We start from the raw sequence: 20,273 nt of genomic DNA on the forward strand, positions 1-20,273 counted from the left end.
CAAGAAAGCCAAAGGGAAATGTCTTTCTTTAATTGTTGCCTGTGGGTCATTAACTTCAGCAAGAGTGACTGCTCAAGCATGGGTAAGGTGTGAGTAGCATCTTCTGTGTAACATAGAGGTTAAAAAACATGAGGAGAAAATATACTACAACATCCATTGCATGCTAACTTTGCCCTGTGATGTGAAAGTGGCACCTGAGGAAGACAAGAGCTACAACTCTTTGAGTTAAGAAGGATGAGCAGATCCCCCATAGCGACATGCTGAAGGTGAGTCTAGGGAGAGCATCACCATCTTTGCTCAGAATTGGTAAATGAATTGCACGTAACTTCCTCTGTCCAGCAGAGGCAATCAACACAGCATCACAGAGCGCTTTGAGGAGATAATGGGGTAGTCTGGGTACTAGGAGCACTTACTGCACAGGTAAGGATGTAGCACATTGTATGGGCTAAATAGCAAAGCAGCACGGTACATTGTGCTCCATGGACTTCCTGCATCTAAGATCAGCCCAAGCAGTTAAATAGTCAAAAATGCTGTATTTCCTGACTCTCTGATGAGCTTGTCACCCCAGACAAGGAAGGCATGGCTGCAGCTAGCAGGTAACAAATGGAGCCTGCTGCTCTGGCCGTTCATTGCAGTGGAATTTCCTGCAAGCTGAAGGCGTCTGAACTGAGCAACAGCTTTGGGCACTCAGGACAGCTCATGTAGCACACCTCCCATTCCGCTGGAGCACCAAATACTTTGAGAAAGAGACACTCTTCTCTTGGCAACGAGCTGTACCTTTTTCTAAATTTGGTGCTATTGTGAGGAAATGTCTTTGTTCCCTTGCACAATGCAACAGACAATGGGAAAATCTTTCTGAATCGCTTCCAAGAAAATAACAAAGAATTGATGTTATCAACAAACTATATTTTATGTGTGATCAGACCTTACTGATATAGTCACGCTATTTGTATTCCATTTATGCTAGCTTCAACTTGTAATAAAATGAATAGATCTCTTGTTAACAAAGTACATAAAAGGTACTGTTGTGGTAAGCATGTGCATCTTGCCAGAGCCCCAGGCAATGGATGTAGGACAGTAATTACTGTTTTGGGAGAGGTAAAGCTTTGAGGAATACATAATAAGCACCCTACAATTAAAGAATATGACTAAATAAGACTGGAGAGACACTTCAATTCTAGTCAAAATCAGTCTACACATTAATAGTGCTCACTGGATTCTGCTCTCATTTACACTACTGGAAATCTTGAAGTTAACATGTGTGGCCTCAGAAGATTTATTCTGAATTTACACCTTTCAGAACATGGGCCAGCAACCATTTGCATTTTGTTTGCAACCAAACTTGAATAACACACCATAAGAAAAATATGTAGGAATCACTGATGTAATGTGTTCTCTTCATTTTGAACAGGTGCAAACATAATTCCACAGCAGGGAAAGCCAGCTTGCATCAGCACGGACCAGCCAGAAGAGCTGAAAATCTCTTCTGAAAATGTCTCTTTGGGGTGAGTAGGTGGAAGTCACTGGGGATGGTCCAGTTCCATAATGAGAGCAGCCCACATGCATCCAAGGGGAAGAACCAATTCTTTCCCTGTCTTGGTCAAAATGAAGGGCCTGTTCCTCAGGCACGATAAAATAGACCTGTATTGTTATAGCTAGGTATTTAATAGGGGCTTTTTTCACAGCAAACCTAACATCGTCCATTAGGTAATGTGAGCCTACATCGATGGAAAACATGCTGCCACCTTGGGCCTCCTCAAAGGATGAGAAAGAAAACAACATGTGCTTCTGTGCAACAGAAAATCTTTATTGGAATGATATCCAAAGGACCCAGACTTTCGTGTCTGTCGTCCCCCCAAACAACCACGTACAGTGACAGGACATGACAAGAAACAGCTCTGTCTCAGCAAGCCAGGGCAGGCAGCCCTGAAGCTTTCACATTATCCCCTGTCTGCCTTCCTGTTCTGACAGAAGGTGTTAGATCATCACACAGCTGCTTTTAGGAGGCAAATAGGAAACTAAGACACCAGCAACATCTGTGCAAGTGGACAAAGGCCCAAGCTCAGGGCAACTGAAATAATGTTTAGTACCTTGGAGAACCTGGTGGGAAGGGGAGGACTTTACAATGGCAGTAGACTGATTGGTACACACAGGGGCAGCAACGGGAGTTGGGGAACAGCAGCCAAGCAGAAGATCAGGGAAGGTTAAACCTGGAAGGAAGGAACAGTGGAGAGTGATAGTAGGCTACTGTGGCTCCTATCACAGTCCCTGTTAGACTTGGCTGTAGTGCAGTTACAACGGATGGCATCCAAGTTAGCAGCACAAGAGAACAGAACAAGCTGTAAGACATTAATACCCAGAAAGGCAGCTTGGGGAAGGGCTTGTCTTCATCCTCTGGTCCTGGCAAGTCTTCAGATGCAGTATTTCCAGAAGCAGGCTGAGGAAGGATGCAAAAGAAGGATGTTAGTATCCAGGGTGCTTTTTACAACTTCCCATTCTAGTCGTGGAGTGGGTTTCAAAAGCCCTAGGTCTTAAGGCAATTGGGGTGTTGAGCCACCATCATGGGTTTTTTTTGCACATCTCAATAACCAGCTTTGAGTTCATATAATACTTCTAGGAAAGTGAATCTTTTGGCTTTTTGAAATATAAAGAAAAGGCCTGATATAGTCATTTTTGTGTCACTTCGTTTATAGAGATTTGCTTTTCCTTTTGCTCTGCTTTAGCAATATCAGTTTTTTCTTTTCCGTCCTTATTGGCCAGTAGTTTTACTGCCTCAGAAGTATGCGCAAGGTTTCTCACTACAGGCTGACTGCAAGAGTTGGGTGGTGACTTGAAGAGACCTGAGCTCATCATGACAAGAAAAGAAAGAATGCCTACAAATTTTTTAAAAATCCCCAATCACTTTCCTACTTTGCTACCAATTGTCCCCCAAAATACCACTGATCTCTGTAGGATCTTCCAAGAAAAATAAATTAGGGGAAGATGCAGGTTCTGGTGTTGGAAAAACAACTGTAACACCAGCATGCCCTGTTCTTTGAACCCTGTGCAGGCCACCTGTTATCAATTCTTTGAGAGCTACAAGAGTAAGAGAGGATATCTACCTCGTTTTGAAAGGTTGGATCTTTGGAGAAAGCCTCTATGACATCTGCAGTGCTCAGGTGTGAGCTCTTCCCAAACTGGAAAGACTTTAGATTAAGGCAGAGATTCATCTGAGGATCACCTAAGCACTTACACAAAGGAGTTCCCTTGTCTGTTCAGCAAGATATTAGCTTGCGCATGCAGAGAGCATCAAAGGTAAAGACAAAACTAAATTTCGTTTTTAGTCCAGATCAGTCATCAGTGACTTCTGTTCTACAACTATCACTTCTTTGTGAAGGAATCCACTGAAAGTCGGCATTAGTGGCATTGTTCACATGGTTGTCAAGGACAGCCCTGCAGGAGCTCTAGTGCAGCATATTCCTTGAGTCATTGAAAACAGAGTGGACAAATCTTAGAGAAGGTATGGCAATGAGCAATCCTGCCTTGCTGGCAGAGTGGACAGACTGGGGGACCTATTAAGATCTTAGCTCTCTGTGTTCTTTGTTGATTTCCACATCCTTTTTTGCTGTTTTTTCAGCAGCATAAATTGCTCCTTTTTTGTCTGTAGGGAGGCAATGACTTTGACAGAGAGGGGAAAAAGCAGTCCACATGCCTCATTATGCCTTCAGCACTAGCTTTGTGCCCAGAGCAAAATGAGAGGCACTCTGAAGGAAGGTGTTCATGCACCACCTCCTGGAAAGGCAGTCATTGCCCACATTAACCCCGCGTTCCTCTGTGAAAAGAGGGGTGTAACATTAACTGCCTCTAGCAGAATCTGGAATTTGAAGACCCACCGAATCTGACCGAACAGCAGGCAGGATTTGGTCTCACAGGGACTTTCTGACCAGCTGTTAAATCAGTCAGTCATTAGCAAGGGAGGGTCAGGACTACTAGAAATGCTGCCTGCCTATGGAAGCAGGAAAGACACCAGTGGAAGCTGGCTGCAGCCAACCAGACCCACAGACCAGACTAAGTCAAAACCTACCACGTTTTTTAGGCTGAGATGCTGACAAACTTTCCAAGGCATAGGCCACCTCTGACCCTTCCTCAGTTGAGAGCTGATCCTTCAACTTTTCCAGCTGTTTAAAAACAAATACAGCAGTGAACAAATGCCCCATCAGGAAGAGCTCCGCGCTCTGCAGCTCGCTGGAAAGTGCAGTACAGTTCAGGGCAGAATGTACAGACAAGCTGGCTGGCAGTACCACTGGGGAGGACAAGTTCTTCCCTGGAATAGGACCTTTCCAGGAAACTCTGCCTTTGGAGCACTCATGCTTACTCCCACGTTTCCTCTTCTCCTTAGCTGCTTGTTTCAGGGCAGCAGTGTGGTAACCCTCTGCTCCTTCCCTTTGGTACAATCCAAACCCCTATGGAGAGGAGGCCATGTAGAAGGAAACTGTAGCAATAAGACTCACGTCAGTGCTGACTCACAGGGGTGGGAGGTCCCCAGGCATCCCACCACTGCAGCAGAGAGGGTCACACCTCTATCTGTTCTTCTGAGCTGTGGCTCCCACTCCCTTCCCTCCCTCTGCTCCTGCTAGCTTCCCTTGGTCACAATGGGGAACATCTACAGCATATCTTCTCCATCTGTAGCTACTCTTCTCCTTTTCCAGTGGACTGGATATAGTTATGACCATCGTCTAGACTTCTGCTTTGGCAACATCACTCCCAGGAAGTCTGATTTAATATCACTCAGCTCTGGGTTGAGGGGGTGGGGTAGGAGCTGGGAGCCTCCCATATCTAGCATACCATACTGTTGGTTTTGTTTGGTTTTGTTTTGTTTTTCCAATCCAAATTTAAAATGAAATGAAGTGGACCGAAGGGATCCACATAGACGCCTGTATCTGGCCTGAGGGTGAAAAGGGCTTCCGCTATCTGTGGGGTCCGGAGCACAGTGGGAGCCACATCAAAGTTGCTGCATGCCTTTCCATATTCCTGGAACCTTGTTGTAGGATGGGGCTGGCACAGCAAGGCCCTGACCCTGAGTAGGGCCTCCCTCCTTAGTCTTATTGTCTGGTACAGTGTTTATCCCTCCAATTTAAACTAATTACTGGATGCAGAGAGGTGATGCATGCGTGAGAAGGCAGCATTATCTCCCCTTCTCCCTCCTTTTTCATCCATTGGGAGTTCCTTCAACAGTTCTTTTCTCCTGGCTTGGCCAGGCAGAGGCAAGAGCTGTCTCAGTCTTTACTGCATTAGGCTATAGGCTATATTAGGCTTTTCTGCCCCTTTATCTTTTCCAGTTTGTGCAGATCTTTAGCCCAGGTTCTCCTTTTTCCTTTGTGTGATACATGCTTATGCTGTAGCACCAGAATAAAGAACATGAGGATGTAAAGATAGAAAAGAATATAAAAACAATATACACATTTGTTTAGCTGAGCTGTTATTCATGCAACAATGCATATATGCATCTGAGCATTTACTTCTCTCACCTGTTCAAGTTCTTCAAATTTCTTTGCCAGCTCCCAGTCTGCAAGAAAGGACAGGGTAACATCAATATCCACATTGCTTTCCAAAGCTCAAATCAGAAACATTTTCTTCATTTAACCTCTTTAACGGTCAATAATGAAATACCTATTTATCATTTAATTCCTGTTAGTGATCTCCAAACCTATGGTAGCAGAATGATAGAAAATGTAGGCTTTCTCTACTGAATTCTATGAGCTTTACCCTAATTCTCCGTTGTAAGAGAAGTTTCTTTCATCATTCAGCAAGGCTTTAATGGGACTGGTTCAACAAGGTTATGTACTGTGTAGAACAAACTCAGGTGAATCTCTTTGTTGCTTTTTACTGATAACAGCAAATCTATGATGTTTGTATGATGGCATTTCTGTCACTGGCTGTTTATATGAACTCATATTGTTTCCTTTAAAGCTTTTTTATCCTCATATTACCCATGTGGGCAGAAGCCTGCAGACACAGACTTAGCCTAGCATAACTCATCGCTTTTAAAGTGAGCAAACTTCAGAGTAGGCAGAGTGTAGCAACAGGAGAAGTAATGTACCAGTCAATGAATGGATTTCACACTTCTAAATGTTAGGGGAGCACAAGGAAATTATAAATTGGACAAGACCCTGTACTTTAAATCCCCTTCACCTACATCTGCCCCAAGGAAGGAGGAAGGACAGAGTACAACGTTTAATTGCATGTATTACAGCTCACTGCAGTCATGCTGTAGTAGGGATATCTCGTATGGGCTCATGGGAGCTCTGTGCCTAAGAGCTCTCTCTATCTGTCCTCCCTTGGACTGGGGGAAGCAGCTGTCAAGTCACTGGCAGTAGAGGAGCTTGCTGCTTCCTCTAGCTCGTTCACCCTCCCTTCTCTGAGCAGGGGCTAGGATTGGGGGGCAGCTTCTTAGATCAGACTTAGAGACTTCAAAGCTGCGCAGTGCTGCACTAGACTGTCAAAAACCTACGCACATGGCTGAATAAACTGCCCTGAGATAGCCAATTGAGGATGTGGGAGGAGTTAGGTTGCCTATGGACTCAATCTGAAACCTCCATCGGAACAAAGAGTCTAGACTAGCAATAGGAAAAGCTGCAGGAAGGGACATGGGATTTCTCACTCCTGAAAACTGAGGTACCTTATTTGAGATACCTGATACCAGACTGATGTTGAAACGGTGGAACTATTGGAATAAGATAGCTGAAACAGTGGAAAGCACCACCATGGGATGGGCTAGGTCAAAATTCCCAGTCAAAGCTGAATGAAGACTGTGGCAGTTTTCTTGGGCAGCCAGGGGAATGCAAAGTGATCAGTTGTCTTCAAATGCCAGTTTACAAAAGAAACATAAAAGTAAGCAGAAGAGCCAAGAAAAAGTTAAAGAATGTCCCTGCTAGACCCCACATGAAAGCTAAAAATTCAAGACCTGGAATTGCCTCCTTTGTCTGCTCAGTGGCTGCAGACATTGGTCTGGATCTCCAAAGGGATTTAGGCGTCTAATTCTCCTGATTTCAGATAAGACTTCAGCACACAGACACATTGCCAAATGAGGCTTTTTCTTTTTGCATTTGAAACTGAACAGAAGGGTTCCAAAAAAAAAAAAAAAAGCTGACTGCATTCTCAGCTTCTCTTTCAAGAAGGAAACAATTTAATTGAAAGATTCTGAATATTGTCTGATACATATTCATAAAACAGGAAAAGTAACAGTGTATTATATCATGGCTTGATTTGAGAGTCAATATGGTGCTGGGAGTGGACATGGGGCTCCATTCTTGGCAGTGCCAGAAACGACCTCAGGCAGGTTCCTCTTAAACATGTCTTTACACATCATTAAGGTACAGACTAACAGTCCTGTACCTCTACAAGTGGCAAGTGCCACTTAAGAGCTTGTTGATACTATTATTTTGCACATTTTAACCTCTTTCAGAGTTTCAGTTGCCTATTTTGGCTCAACTTTGCACAAACTGTAAGCTTGGCCAATGACAGCTATGAATAGAAAATGAACAGTGGTTGAAATTTGGAACAGATTATCTTAGGCAGGGGGAAGGAAACTAATTTATGGACGATGCCTTGAGAAACTGCCTGCTCTAAATCCTCTGTCTGTGCTTTGCTCAGAGATTCATTATATTGAATTGTCTGGCATAAAATGCAGTCTTTCCTCTAGGAATAATAAGTGCAATAATCCATAAACCAATCATAAAAATTTCATTTTTTGAATGCATCTCTTTTACAAGAAGAATGTCTTTGTTAGTATAAGGACTTGATTTATTTGTATTTATCGTTTAGCCACTGCCTCACTGCATTAACAAGGGGCTGGGAAAGAGCACTAAGTGATTTGATGTATTGGATTTTCATGACACAGTTTCTGCTGGGCCCCTCTCTCTTCTGTTTTTATAGGACACAACAGCTTCTTGCTCTGAGACTACCACATATTGCCCAAACTCTTCCCTGACTTTGGTGGCCGTGGGAATAGCTGACCTCCATAATCCATGCGGAGTTTGTGATTGTAATGCCTAGTGTCATGGAAAGTCCAACTTCCTCTTCAGTGAGCCTGAGTCTGGAGCCTGTTGCAACATGCAAAATGGCCTTAAATTTGGCACAAGGACAGACAGGAAAATCCTATATGTGCCCTGTCTTTGTCCTCTCTGCTGCATGGGAAAAGCTCATTGTCTGACCCTCTTCCACCAGTAACAATTACTCCAGCTCAGTTGGGAGCTTCTGGTGCAGTTATCCGAGCTTACACTTGACCCTAATGGATCTCTGTCTTATGCTGTCTTCAAAAACGTTAGCCTCCTGTGTGCTCAAGAGGTGACAACCTGACACTGATTTGTATCTCAAAAGCACTATGGCTATGTGGTGGGGGCAGGCGGAGCTAGCCTAAGCCCTAAACAATATTCAGCATTTATCCCAGGGATGACAGGGGTGCAGGGACTCAACAGCATCTCTCTTCATTATTAGTCATGCCACATACATACACATGCTTCATTGGCAACTCAGCACTGAGTGTCAGAGGATCTAGGTTGTACATTTTTGGACAGTTTTGCATTGCATTGCAAAGTCAGGTCCAGAAGCCCCAGGAGGCAGAACACCTGCTGTTAATCAGATATAGGCAGCACACTGAAATGCAGAAGCTAAACTCTCTCTGTTTTCTGAGCAGTCTGTATTTGCTAGCAAACTCAACACATAAGGAGCAGGCTCCTTGCATTCATGTGAGCACAGCTGCAGGAAGCTGAGATCTCCATCCCTTTCACTTACCAATATTTTCTGGTCTTTGCCATGCAAGTTTCTTTTTAAGAAGCAGAGTCAGCAGTGTGTCCTCATGATTTGTGTCTTCTCCCTCCGGATGCACTCGGTTCTCTGCAGCACATAAAACACACTTCTGTCAGTCCCTAATGCCAAAAAGGATGGACCCTTCAGCCCCCAACATTAAAGCAAAAATTAAAACTCAGAAGTAGAAGGAAAATGTCTTCTGTCTTTCCCAGAGTGGAAGAAGCTTGAGGGAAATGCAAGGTATGTGAAGGCAGAACAAAATTTCTGGCCAGTAAGGTCTGTGCACTAAAAGGGTGCAGGATGGGAAAACCCTCCCTGCCAGCTCTGGGCTGCTGTCCAGTCCCAATGTAACGTCATCAGTATGACTGGCTGCAGTGAGCTGAAGACATCACCCAGATTTAGAGAATCCCAGCCCCCTCTGCAGGGTGGATGTACTCAATGTCTTTGCAAAGCCGGTCACTAACTCATGAGATGCTTCTCAAAATTATGAGTGCTCCCCAGACTCACTTCGTCCATCTTCCTAGGGCCAACAAAAGTGGGAACTAGGTCCCCACTGGAGCTGATGTATGTGTAGCATAACTGAAGAGCTCTGCAGCCCCACAGTCTAGCCTTGTGCTTGGTCTGGCCTGGGAGCTAATCTATCTGTCTGCAGCGGTACTGAAGGATTCTTCCTGTGCATAGCTGAAGTGTAGAGGAAATTAAAGTTAGATTTTTTTCCCCCCTCCCCCTGAGAAAACCTCTTATGGTAGCTGTAGACCATGCATAGATCTCCTGTTTTCCAGGAAAATCTTCCCCAGGCTGCTGTCATAAAGCAATTTTGGCCTCTCTGTGAGGCCCCTTTATAGAGCTTGCTTGATTTTTTTTCCCTAGTGGTTGTGGCTATGCCCTCAAAAGTGGTTGAGAAATCAGCGGTTTAGCAGTATCCAATGGACATAGGGAATCAGACTCTATCCAGAGCTCTGAAAGCTCTCAAAGACCCTGCCAGCTCTGTCATACAGGTTTCCAGGATCATCTAACATTTGCATGTCACATTCATCATTGAGAGGGGCAGGCTAGGAGCCAGACTTTGCAGGGAGAATGGTCATTCCCAAAAACTTTTGCTCTGAATACCACCTCCCCACACTCAGACCCCACAAAACCTTAGAAGATGCCTGTGGCATTCATGAGAAGGGCAAGAAAATGATGCAGAGAGGCATTTTTGGAACATGTGTTCACTCCCTTCAAGGAGGCGAGAAGGAAGAATTTGGACTCCTGTAACTATCTACCCTATATATCCGTAATGAGATGAAGACAGAAAGAGACACATGAGACAAGAAAATGTAACAGATGAGCCTGAAGGATGCTCAAGACTGTGTGAGAATCAGCCCCATTAACTACAGTCACATAAATCCTTAGAAGCAGAGGTGTCCTGGGCAAAATGGTGGTCCAAGCACTTGGCCAACTCACCACTGCCTAATGCTGCAGCTAAAGCTGATGATCCTGATTATGATCTCAAGAAACAAACCAGGGGAAGTCAGCAAAGCTGCACGCCAAACAAAAATTGCAGTTAGTGTGGTGTGCTCTAACCCGCTTTCCTAAGCTTGAAAAGTAGTTATGATTTTCAAATAGCTATTTTTAGTCATTTGAGGGATTTGCTACAGAAAAAACAATATAAACATGCTATGAAAAACTAAATGGCAGCAATATTTAGCTAGAGTGGCCTCAGGAATGTTTTGGTTGTCATTACAAAAATAAATAGGTGATATAAGAGGAAAAATCATTTGAAAAGCAACATGTTATTTTCTAGCCTATATTTAGCTGCTCTGATTTTTTTTCTACTGCCAAGTCTCTCTAAGAAAGAAGATTAATGATTGACATTTCCCTGCAGAATAAGTCCAAGCTAAGATTAATTTAAATTGTGGGAGAAGAAGATATAAAAAGAAGTTTCCTGAATAAAGAAAGTTCAGCAGCACCCTACCACTGACATTTATGAGCTGTCAAATCTCATATGGTACATACTAGAATTGTTATTCTCCAATATTGTAATATTTTTCCTTGGAAATTTTCTTTCAGGAAAGAAAGAGGTACTCTTGCCAGCCAGATTTCATCAGATCAAGTATTTTTACTGATAATGGAATATGTCACACAACCAATGCAAGACCAGAAGGACAACTATAGGTCATGCTAATATGAGCAAGTCTTTAGGTAGCACCCAGGTTAATTGAGTGTTCAAAGTTGATTTTATTTCCTTTCATGGGTAAAGTGTTGTACAACCATGACAAGCAGCAAAGCAAAGCAAAAAGATAATCACCTACCTGGATCAGCTAGTCTGTATTCCAGCTTACCTTGTAGTAAATAAGGCTCTCCACATGTAGATGGGACGTACACAGTCATGGTCAAGATGGTTAGCACTCCAAGGGACAGGGGGACAGACCACTTCTTCTCCATGTTCCCACCACCCAGAAGCATTCTTCCTTCAGGCACGGTGGAGGACTTCAGTGCAACCCAGTGCCAGATGAGCTCACTTTTAAAAGGCAGCGGATGTGCCGTGATTGCAAATGGCCTTTGGAGGAGGGGAGAAAAAAAGTCTCTTGAGATATAATTCAACCTGTCAATATGATTCACTCCCTTGGAGTGGACAGAACAAACTAGTAACAGACGTCAGATGGAACCTGTTCAATATATCTCGTATCAGACTGATCTAATGAATTCTGATGTTCCCAGAGGCATGCACTGTCCATGCATGTTGATATACAATCTATACATAGATACATTAAAATATTTTTTCAAGGCTGTTGTTTTAATGGAGTTTAAACATGAAGACTCCCACATAAGCAAGGAAGATTTTGTCTAATGTACAAGTTGCCATACGTCACCAGTTTGGACAGAATCACGTTAATGGGTTTTTGTAATTTATCATCATGCTTTCTTGTGCCTTTATTAATTAACATGAGATGGAATGAGTGCTGAAATGGTAGGAAGCAGAGAGGCAGAGTTCTTTTCATTTAACTGATTGGGGGATATTGAGTATGTCTCCTTCACAGTGACTTACAGCTTTGCCAATGGGAAAAGTATCACACCTTATTTTGGGATTGTGTCTGAGTAGAGGAGTTCAGATTTGGCAGCAGATATGGAATACCTCAAGGATGGACAACTACCTCCATCCAGTTTTGTCCAAGAGAAAAAAACAATGATGGTCAGATACAGTTCTGCTTGCACAGCCGTATTTTATTAGTTTAGAATAAAGCATTGAGGCATGTTGCACCTAACTCCATGTTTGTTCTAAGGCTATGACATCTTGATTTGGCTTCTATTTGTTGCCTGTCCATCTCTATGCACAAAGACCTGCTACTAGCGTGCTATTACAACCTTACCAAGAGAAATGCTGTAAGAATAGCAGTGCTGAACTTTGTTCTTCACTTCTGCTTCTTGTGCCAATCACGATCTGCAGAACTGAGTCATCTGTACTCCCCTTTGGCCAAGCACCAACTTGTACATACACTCCTAGTGAATCACCTCATGTGCTTTTCTGGCACCTCATCATGCCAGATTACCCAACATAGCTGCATCTGATGGTACCTACATTTCTTCTTAACTCAAAGATAATATCATTTACATATTTGGACTTTTTACTTGTGGTCCCAGTTCTGCCAAGGACTTGCAGTGGACCTAGGATGGCTATAGGAAGACTAGATTTTTAATATCACTTTTAATATTTATTTGTTAGTAAAAATGTGGGGGGGAATGGGGACTACAATTTTTTTTCCAAAAAGTGTCTATGAAAACTAATGAGATGCTTCCATGAAGGAGTACTTTTCTACTGAGGAAATATTCAAATTTTTTCCTCCAAATACATATCGATAAAACAAACTTTTCTTTCCTGATGGTCTTGGGAACCAATGATCAACCAGCTGAAGTACTTCCTTTTCCTTTTTCATCATCCCTAAAGTTCTTTTTGGACAAGAGGACACCTACATCCTATCAGGATACTTTTCCAGCCATCTCAGGTTCCCTAAGTCCACCTCGGACAGGACTCCAAGGTTGATGATAATAGTTCTGACTCAAAACCAAACTCTTAGGAAAGATCAAGTCCAATTTTGCTTGGTATTAATTGGTTTTCCAGGTCCCTACTAATCTGTTTTCAGATCTGCTGTGAAATTGGCTTTGCACTGATATAAACAGTCAATTTCCCCACCTCATAGAAGCTCATGCAGAATCTGCCAAATCTCTGACCAGTTTTTTGTACCATTGGCTGTGAGGTGTCATGGGCAATTGGCAGCATCTTGCAGGAAAATAAGCTATTCCTCGGGATTTTCTCTTTCATTGCAGAGTAACTGCAGTTCTGGATCATGGCTGCCAAAAGGATGGTTCAATCCCCAAAGCAACTTGCATATGTAGTGTTGCCAGTTCATTCAAATGAGGGCTCCGGGTAAAGTGAGGGACGTATTTCTACTTTTACATACTAGAAGGGAGATTACTAGATGCTATATGTGGAATTCTCTGAGTGAGTGGGCTAATAGCTATCTAACAGCCAGCTGCCAGACACTAGCAAACTTTCTGAATTTGTTGCAGCTATGAGATGGTTGATTCGAAGTGATGGGCTTCTGTAAGATTCCCATCTGGAAAAAGTCTTTACTGCTAGCCTATCTGCCCAGTTGGTGGGAAAATTACTACATTTTATTTTTATTACATATTTTAATCTCAGTAGAAAAACAACATAGTCGCCACATTTCCCTGATTACTTCACTTAGTGATAACGTCACCACTGGCCACCTACATTTACAGCTCAAAGATAACCAGGAACTAAAATTCAGAGCTCCATCTCTAACTTCTATCATTCTAATGTGTCTTCAGGTTGAAGTTCTCTTCTCATAAATCTCTGCAAACTTCAAGTAATATTTATGAAATAAAACTGGAAAATTGAGAAGGTTGGACAAAAACAACCAATCTGGAGGGTAAGAATGAAGAAGAATTGGTCTAAGAAGATTAGATTCCACTAAGATCTGCTGCAGCAGCTCTTGTGTCTGGAGGAGGTGATTGTGTATGCAAAGGCTCTGAGGGTGCTGGTAGGCCTTAATGGCCCTGACCAGCATCACCTGGGACCTCCACCCACATCCTCTACCCATAGGCCCAAGAGCCTTATTTAAGCTCAGCCCTGGGTTTTTAATCCCCTGTCTAGGCTGTGTTTTAGCAGTGTTGGTTTTTATCTTAGCTACAGCTATGCCTGTCTGTGGATAATGCTGATCTGGGCTCTGATGTGTAGGGTGACTTCCTGGCTTGACCTTACACCTGTCCCATCACTGTGAACCTGCCTGGTGACCATTGGGCTATCTCTAACTGTGGTTGCCATCAGGCCTGATTGTGACCAGTGGACTGACTTCTCTACTTGACCTCGGATCTGCCTCATCACACAAACTTATCTGGGATCTTGGTCAGACCTGGCCATCATCTCCTGGTCTGCCCTGCTCACCTTACTCAGGTACTGAGGGATAGGACCCTGGCTGGTGAGACCCCTACCTAATGCCTGTGTTAGTGTGCTCAGCTCCCCATTCCTTAGGGAGCAGCTGGCCTATGCTGCTCCCTGACAATATTTTCAACTCTCTTTATGCACTGATTTCTTCTCTCTGTCCCTTGCAAAGACAATAACTTAGCAGGCCTTGGGTTAATGAGCTCAGGTATGTGATACAAAATTGAGACTTCTTGAAGCCAGTATGAGTTGTATTGTTAATTTTAATGAAGATAGGACAGCTGCTAGGAAAGATGCAGTTCCCAAATAACCTAACCTTGGTTTACTCCAAAACAGTGACACTTAATGCTTCAGAGCAAACTTCAGGCAAGAAGTCAACATGTTTCTCAGGTGTTTTGTAAGATGCAGGAGGCAATGTTGAGCTACTGAAAGCAGGAGAACCTCAAGGGATGCTTTCCCATAGCCAGCTTGGGGTGTCAGGCTTCAAAGCTACTCTGTATGCTATGTGTTTTAGGTTTGAAACAGGGAGGATGTACTTCTCTGCTTCATTTGTTCTTGGGAAGCTCTAAAAACCTTTGTATGCAGCATGTATTTCAGGTGAGCCTCAACAGCACCCATGGGCTTTGCTGTGGTTTTATAGTCTCTATTTAGCTATTATTGGATTCCCAAAGCAAACATTCTGCTGTAGAGGATGTTACAGGAAATAATCTTAGGGATGGGAGCATGGGGTGTTTTTAACGCTGTCCTGCAGCCTCTGCACCAAGAATGGGACCTGGCTGAAACCAGGTAGCATTGGCTAGTGGAAGTAGATTTTTATGCTGCACTGTGAGTAGGAGTTTTCCTTTATGTACTACCTTCTCACTTAGCGCCTTTCTAAGACAAGGATGGGGAATGATAAATGAATTTGGAAAAGAGGAGGGGATAAGGCCAGTAGAGCGAAAGGCATGCTGTGGATTTAACATCCCTGGTAAAGAGCGTAGGAGTTTGGGAGCTTATAGCAAGCTAGAAAGGGGAGGCCCTGTGGAGTACCTGATTTTGGGAAGGTGGCAGCTACCTTGCTCCCTGGCCTTAGCTCACTCCTTGCCAGTGATTCACAGTGCACTTTTGTATCCTATCGTGTTCTTTCCCCTCTCCCATCCATTCAGATACCCAAGCAACTGTCTGTTTTTTGCAGTCAAGTCTTTCTCTTTTTCTTGATCTTATCATTGTTGTAGGACCTGATAGCCTTTGTCTTTTCTGTCCATGTTTCTATTGCATCTCTCTACCTCTCCATGTCCCTAAAAATGCTCTTCACCTGATAGGAATCAAAGCAGAAAGTGCTGAAAAAACACCCTGTTCTCTTCTGCCTAATCCCTGATACATTTAATACCTGATTTCTTCCTTGCCTCCACCCTGGGGTATACCTGAGAGGACAAAACCTATTCCAGTCGCATTATTCAAAGCACCACTGGAAGGCGCTCAGATACTCTGCTGGTGAGTGTGGTGCAAACTCTCTGACAGAACCTCTTGACTGCTAAAAGGCATTAAAATAATGTGCACATAAGCCAGAGAACAACCCCCCTTGTAGTTCCCTGAGCAGGAATGCATAATGGGGAGGGAGACATAGTTATTATAAAATGAGATTCTCTGTTCCTCAGGGGACTATTAAAACCAGTCAATATTTATGAAGCTTTTAGTCTGACTCATGCAATTTGTTTGCCCCTTCTACGTGCTTGTCTTTGGGACTTAGCTGTTGCTCAGCATGTTACTGCTGTAAAATTAGATGCTATGGTCTAACTGTCTCATTTCTTAGAGGTGGAAGAGGGAAAGGTTCAAGGCAGGGTATAAAACTGTTCTACTTGTTGCCTCACTGCGTGCAAGCAAGGGTGCAGAGGGAAGTATCACCTGCTCCCACCAGAAGTGAATCACACTAGAGAGAAGCAGTGCCTTGTGATAAAGGCAGAGGAGGGGTAAGAAGTGCGGTTGGGCTACCTGCCTGGTTTTCACCTCAATTCTGAGGATTGTCAGGGAGATATTTAGCTTCTTGGGGAACTATTCTGCTCCAACACATTCCCCTGAAGTCAGCGAAAACCTGAAAGAGTACTGCAGGAGTGCAGAGGCATCGGATGTGGGAGGAAACAGCCCCGTGCCAAGAATCACAGAGCAGAGAGGCAGTGGTGGTACCATTCTTTTCTGCCTCAGTCCTGAGCTGCAGCACCTTCTCCTGTCTGCCTTTCATCCCTACTGACCATGGATGACTTGGCTGAAGTTGCTGGCAAGTTAATGAAGGCAATGTAGAAAATTTGTCCTGTGAAGTATGCTTCAAAGTAATTTTTAACTGAAACTGAGTAATTAGTTAACTGAAAAAACAGGATGGGAGGGTGGAAGAGAGGTGACTTTACATAAATTAAATAATTGTTCAGAGTAGACCCTAGCAGAGGTTTTTTTGTCATGTGTGAACTGTATTGACTTCAGCCTCAATCAAACTGTCTCTAACAACAAAATGCCTTGAAGTTTCATGCACTGAGTACTTGCTTGCATTCACTTACATGAACTTGCATTTCATGCAAGCAGGTAACTGAGGCCAAGTGTGCCCCCCCCCCACCAACATTTCTTATTTGACTGCTTATGCTTCCATTGACAGGGCTTGCAGGCAGTTGCCTGTGGAGCACTAACATTATGCGGGTTTTGTTCTTTTGACCTGTGAGAATAGATGAAATCACATGATACACAGCAGGTAAGGAAAGAGTAAAATAGCAAATACCTGTTACAGTATTAACCTAACCTTTTTCTTGGTAGAGGTGCTTTCTGAAAGGTATTTGACCTCTTTTGCTGGTGTGAAACTTGACTCTCTAATCACCAGATGCTTCATAGGCCTTGTTTCCTTTGCAGAGTGAGGAGAATCACTAAAACTATAACCCTTGCAATTGTATATGTAAAACTGCAGGCACAGATGCAACCCTACTGGCACACTGCAGCTTCCAGGGAGGTCTATACAAACATCTGATCTGTGCATAAAACTGAGCTGCTTGCAACATGAGATCTGACTTCTCCAGGTTGTATGGGTTCTCTCCAACTTAAGTCTAGAAAAGCCTTGTTTTGTAACACTGCAATTCGTTTTTTTTCAGTGCCCCTTGTTATGTTAAATGCAGGTACATACTTAGTTTCCTTTTTGTTTCATTTTTTGCAACCAGCCCATTCATAATGCCCTGGCGTCCCTGATATGTTTTATAATACTTTTATCCTTGCATGCCCCTGTTCTCCTTGCCCTTCGGGGAGCCTGAATTCCCACAAACACTGTTCAGCTACCTAAGGAAATTGCACACCTGCTTCTGGTTGCTTGTTGCCAAGTGCTATAATGCTTGCTGCCTCTCACCAACCTGCTCTGGCACAGTGCTTAATACATCTCCTAAAGTGTATCTTTGATTATGTGGAAAAGCAAGGGTGTTAACGAGGCAGGTCAAAGCAGGGACGGGGAGGGAGGTAATGTCTCCCACTCAGGTGTGAGGGGAAAGCCAATCCCTTGGCAGCAGTCACCACTGATCTGTTTTTAGATACAGGCTTGTGTGACACCTGCCGCTTAGCATCATGAGACATAGAATGAATTTTTTTTCCCATCCCTTTACATAGATCATTAACTGATGTGTATGCTTCTCCCTATAGGATAATGATCCTATCTATTCCCACAGTGGCCTCACCCACTGGAATTAGCCTTGCACTCATTAAGGAAACCTTAACAAAAACTCTTTTGCTGAAAGTGAACATCTTGATGAAGCCTAATTTATTTCACAGTTGTTGCTATCCTGTTGACCTAAAATGACAACATGACACTTGGAGAGGTGCCCAGTTTATTTAAGAGGCATGTACAAACCACTTCTGCTTGCCTGTAGAAAGAATTGAGTGGTATAAAGCCCTCCTAACTGCTGGTCCTAAGCCTTTGCCTGTCAGCCTTTGGTAAGGTTGCATCTGGTGCACAGAGTCTGGGTATGCCCCTGGGTATGATGTGCCTCAGGTGTTTGAGGGCCAGAAGGAGGCATCTGGAGGCGCCTAGGGGAGGTCCTGGGGTTTCTTGGGATTTAAGACTTTCCTGGTGGCACAGTCCTAGCTGCAGTGCCATCCCTGAGCCCCTACCCACAGCTGTTCTGTGGACCTCATTGGGGGGGGGGGGAAGGATGGGTGTTTGTCCCTTGTACCTGTGCTCCACCATGGAGAGTGGATGCTGTGTACCTACATGCACGAATACTAGAAAGCATGGAGCTGAACTTTTTGGAGGTGCATGGTATGATGACAAGGGCCACAAGTTATAGCAAGGGAAAGTCCAATTGGATATAAGGGTTTGGGGGGGGGGGGGGAAGGGCAGGGGAAGGAATTGCAAAGGTAAGAATGAAACAGGGGACCAGAGATTGTGAGTTACATCCTTGGAGACTTTTCAGAACTTACTTGGATGAGTCCTGAGCAACCTGATCAAATTTTGAAGCCCTGTTTTGAGTAGAGTGTTGGAATAGAGCCTTGCAGATGCCCCTCCCAACTGAAGTTATTTCATGAAATAGAAGTTCCAAGTACTTGAGCTCAAATTCTGATTCCACTTCCCAGTACCTTTTGTTTTGGGCAATGAGATGAGCTTGTCTTCAGACAGAAGCTCTTATGGGATTCAGTATCTGCTCTCTTAAGACTGAAATATTGTCTTATTAGCTTAAAGGGAAGGGGCTTTAGCAGGATTAATCTACCCACTACAGTGTACTAGACACCATACGATTTGTACAGGAAAAGTTGGTCTCAGTCTGGCAGAGCAAAGATTTTCCCTATTTTTTTTACCTAGAAGCAGCAGCTTTTACTCACAAGTGTGAGTCAGGAGAGTGATCTGAGATCTACCCTAGTGATAAACCTGCTGGGAACATAAGACCTGATTATGCAGTGGTAGTGTCATCAGTAACAAACTTCTCAGATCCTGTTTGATTCTCATTTCTAGTCCTCCTGTGGCTGTTCTCATGTTCATTGTAGTTAAATTTGAAACCTTTGGTACTCTTCATGCACTCTTTGACTGATTAATGCCATCTATCTGTCTTGGATTTCATGTGAATGTCTCAAAATCAAGCTAAGATTAGAGGAGTCCAAAGTCAAGAATGCAAAGGAAACACTATGTTTGTGTAGGATCCTGCCTTAGGCAACTGTGACAAATCCTGATCACAAACTTTTTGCTCTTCTTGTCCCTCCAAAGAGCCTGTTCCAGCCTTTCTGTGCTCTGATAGAGAAACTTTCTCCTTGTTTCCAACACCAAAAAAAAATGACTTTTACATTGTCTGCCTAAAGTTCTCTGGGTCCTGGCAGAGCTCACAATCCCATTGCTGTCCATGAGTTTCTGTGAGTATTGCAAGAAAAATAGCACTGCATAATTAAAGGAGGTGAGGCAGGACGTAGAGCCACATGATTAATACAGTGGAAAACTAAGCATAGTAGCCTCAGGAACTACTCTACTCTGACTCTAATATCTCATATCAAGCTCTTTAACAAAGTTACATGTAGTAGCACATACTTCTCCTAACAGCAGCCAAAGTCATGCTAATCCAACATGGTAGTTCTGGAGTGCAGTACAGATTTTGAGTAACTTATGCTGGGTTTGGCTTCAACCAGGTAAATTAATGATAGAAATTCATTGCTGAAGACTGGAGCAAAGAGCTATGAACATAGTCTGAGACCCAGGATTGCTGCCATCGATGACTTAAAAGTTAAATTCATAAATGTAAATTGTGATGCTAGCTTTGCCTTAAAGCTGCTATGTAAATGCTAATGTTTCAGGCTTTCAATTTTTGCTATTTTAGATTCAATACCTTATCCAGAGAGAAGGGAAGAAAACTGTATTTCAATTTTGGAAAGCCATGACCTGTATTAAACTTATGCTGTCTATGCCACCTATCTTCCTGGTTCTTCAGTCTCCTCTTTTGTCTTCACTTTTGTCCAATAAGTACTTTTTCCATGATTAAAAACCTTGGGTGGTAAAGAGTGGAGAATGTTCAGAGGAATATCACACTGACTTAATAAAAACCCAGACTTGGGAGAAATG

General features: G+C 43.3%; 1 protein-coding gene across 1 annotated transcript; it reads right to left on the minus strand.

The window, feature by feature from the left end:
- Positions 1 to 2,411: 2,411 nt before the first annotated feature.
- UTS2B (urotensin 2B) lies at positions 2,412 to 11,235 on the minus strand. The gene is made up of 5 exons (XM_062583004.1): positions 11,082 to 11,235; positions 8,773 to 8,874; positions 5,508 to 5,545; positions 4,064 to 4,157; positions 2,412 to 2,437 (listed from the first exon to the last, which is right to left on the minus strand). The coding sequence occupies exons 1-5, from the start codon at positions 11,233 to 11,235 to the stop codon at positions 2,412 to 2,414; spliced, it is 414 nt and encodes a 137-aa protein (XP_062438988.1).
- Between the last annotated feature and the right edge of the window lie 9,038 nt (positions 11,236 to 20,273).

This window comes from Rhea pennata, chromosome 9, assembly GCF_028389875.1.
Source record: "Rhea pennata isolate bPtePen1 chromosome 9, bPtePen1.pri, whole genome shotgun sequence".
Lineage (NCBI taxonomy): Eukaryota > Metazoa > Chordata > Aves > Rheiformes > Rheidae > Rhea > Rhea pennata.

Bases quoted from the DNA above. Each gene is read 5' to 3' on its own strand.
- UTS2B (XM_062583004.1), bottom strand. From the start codon at position 11,235: ATGCTTCTGGGTGGTGGGAACATGGAGAAGAAGTGGTCTGTCCCCCTG. The intron at 8,875-11,081 runs GTAGGTGATTAT...TATGTGCTGCAG, and splicing joins ATACAGACTAGCTGATCCAG to AGAACCGAGTGCATCCGGAG. The intron at 4,158-5,507 runs GTGAGAGAAGTA...GTTTTTAAACAG, and splicing joins AATTTGAAGAACTTGAACAG to CTGGAAAAGTTGAAGGATCA.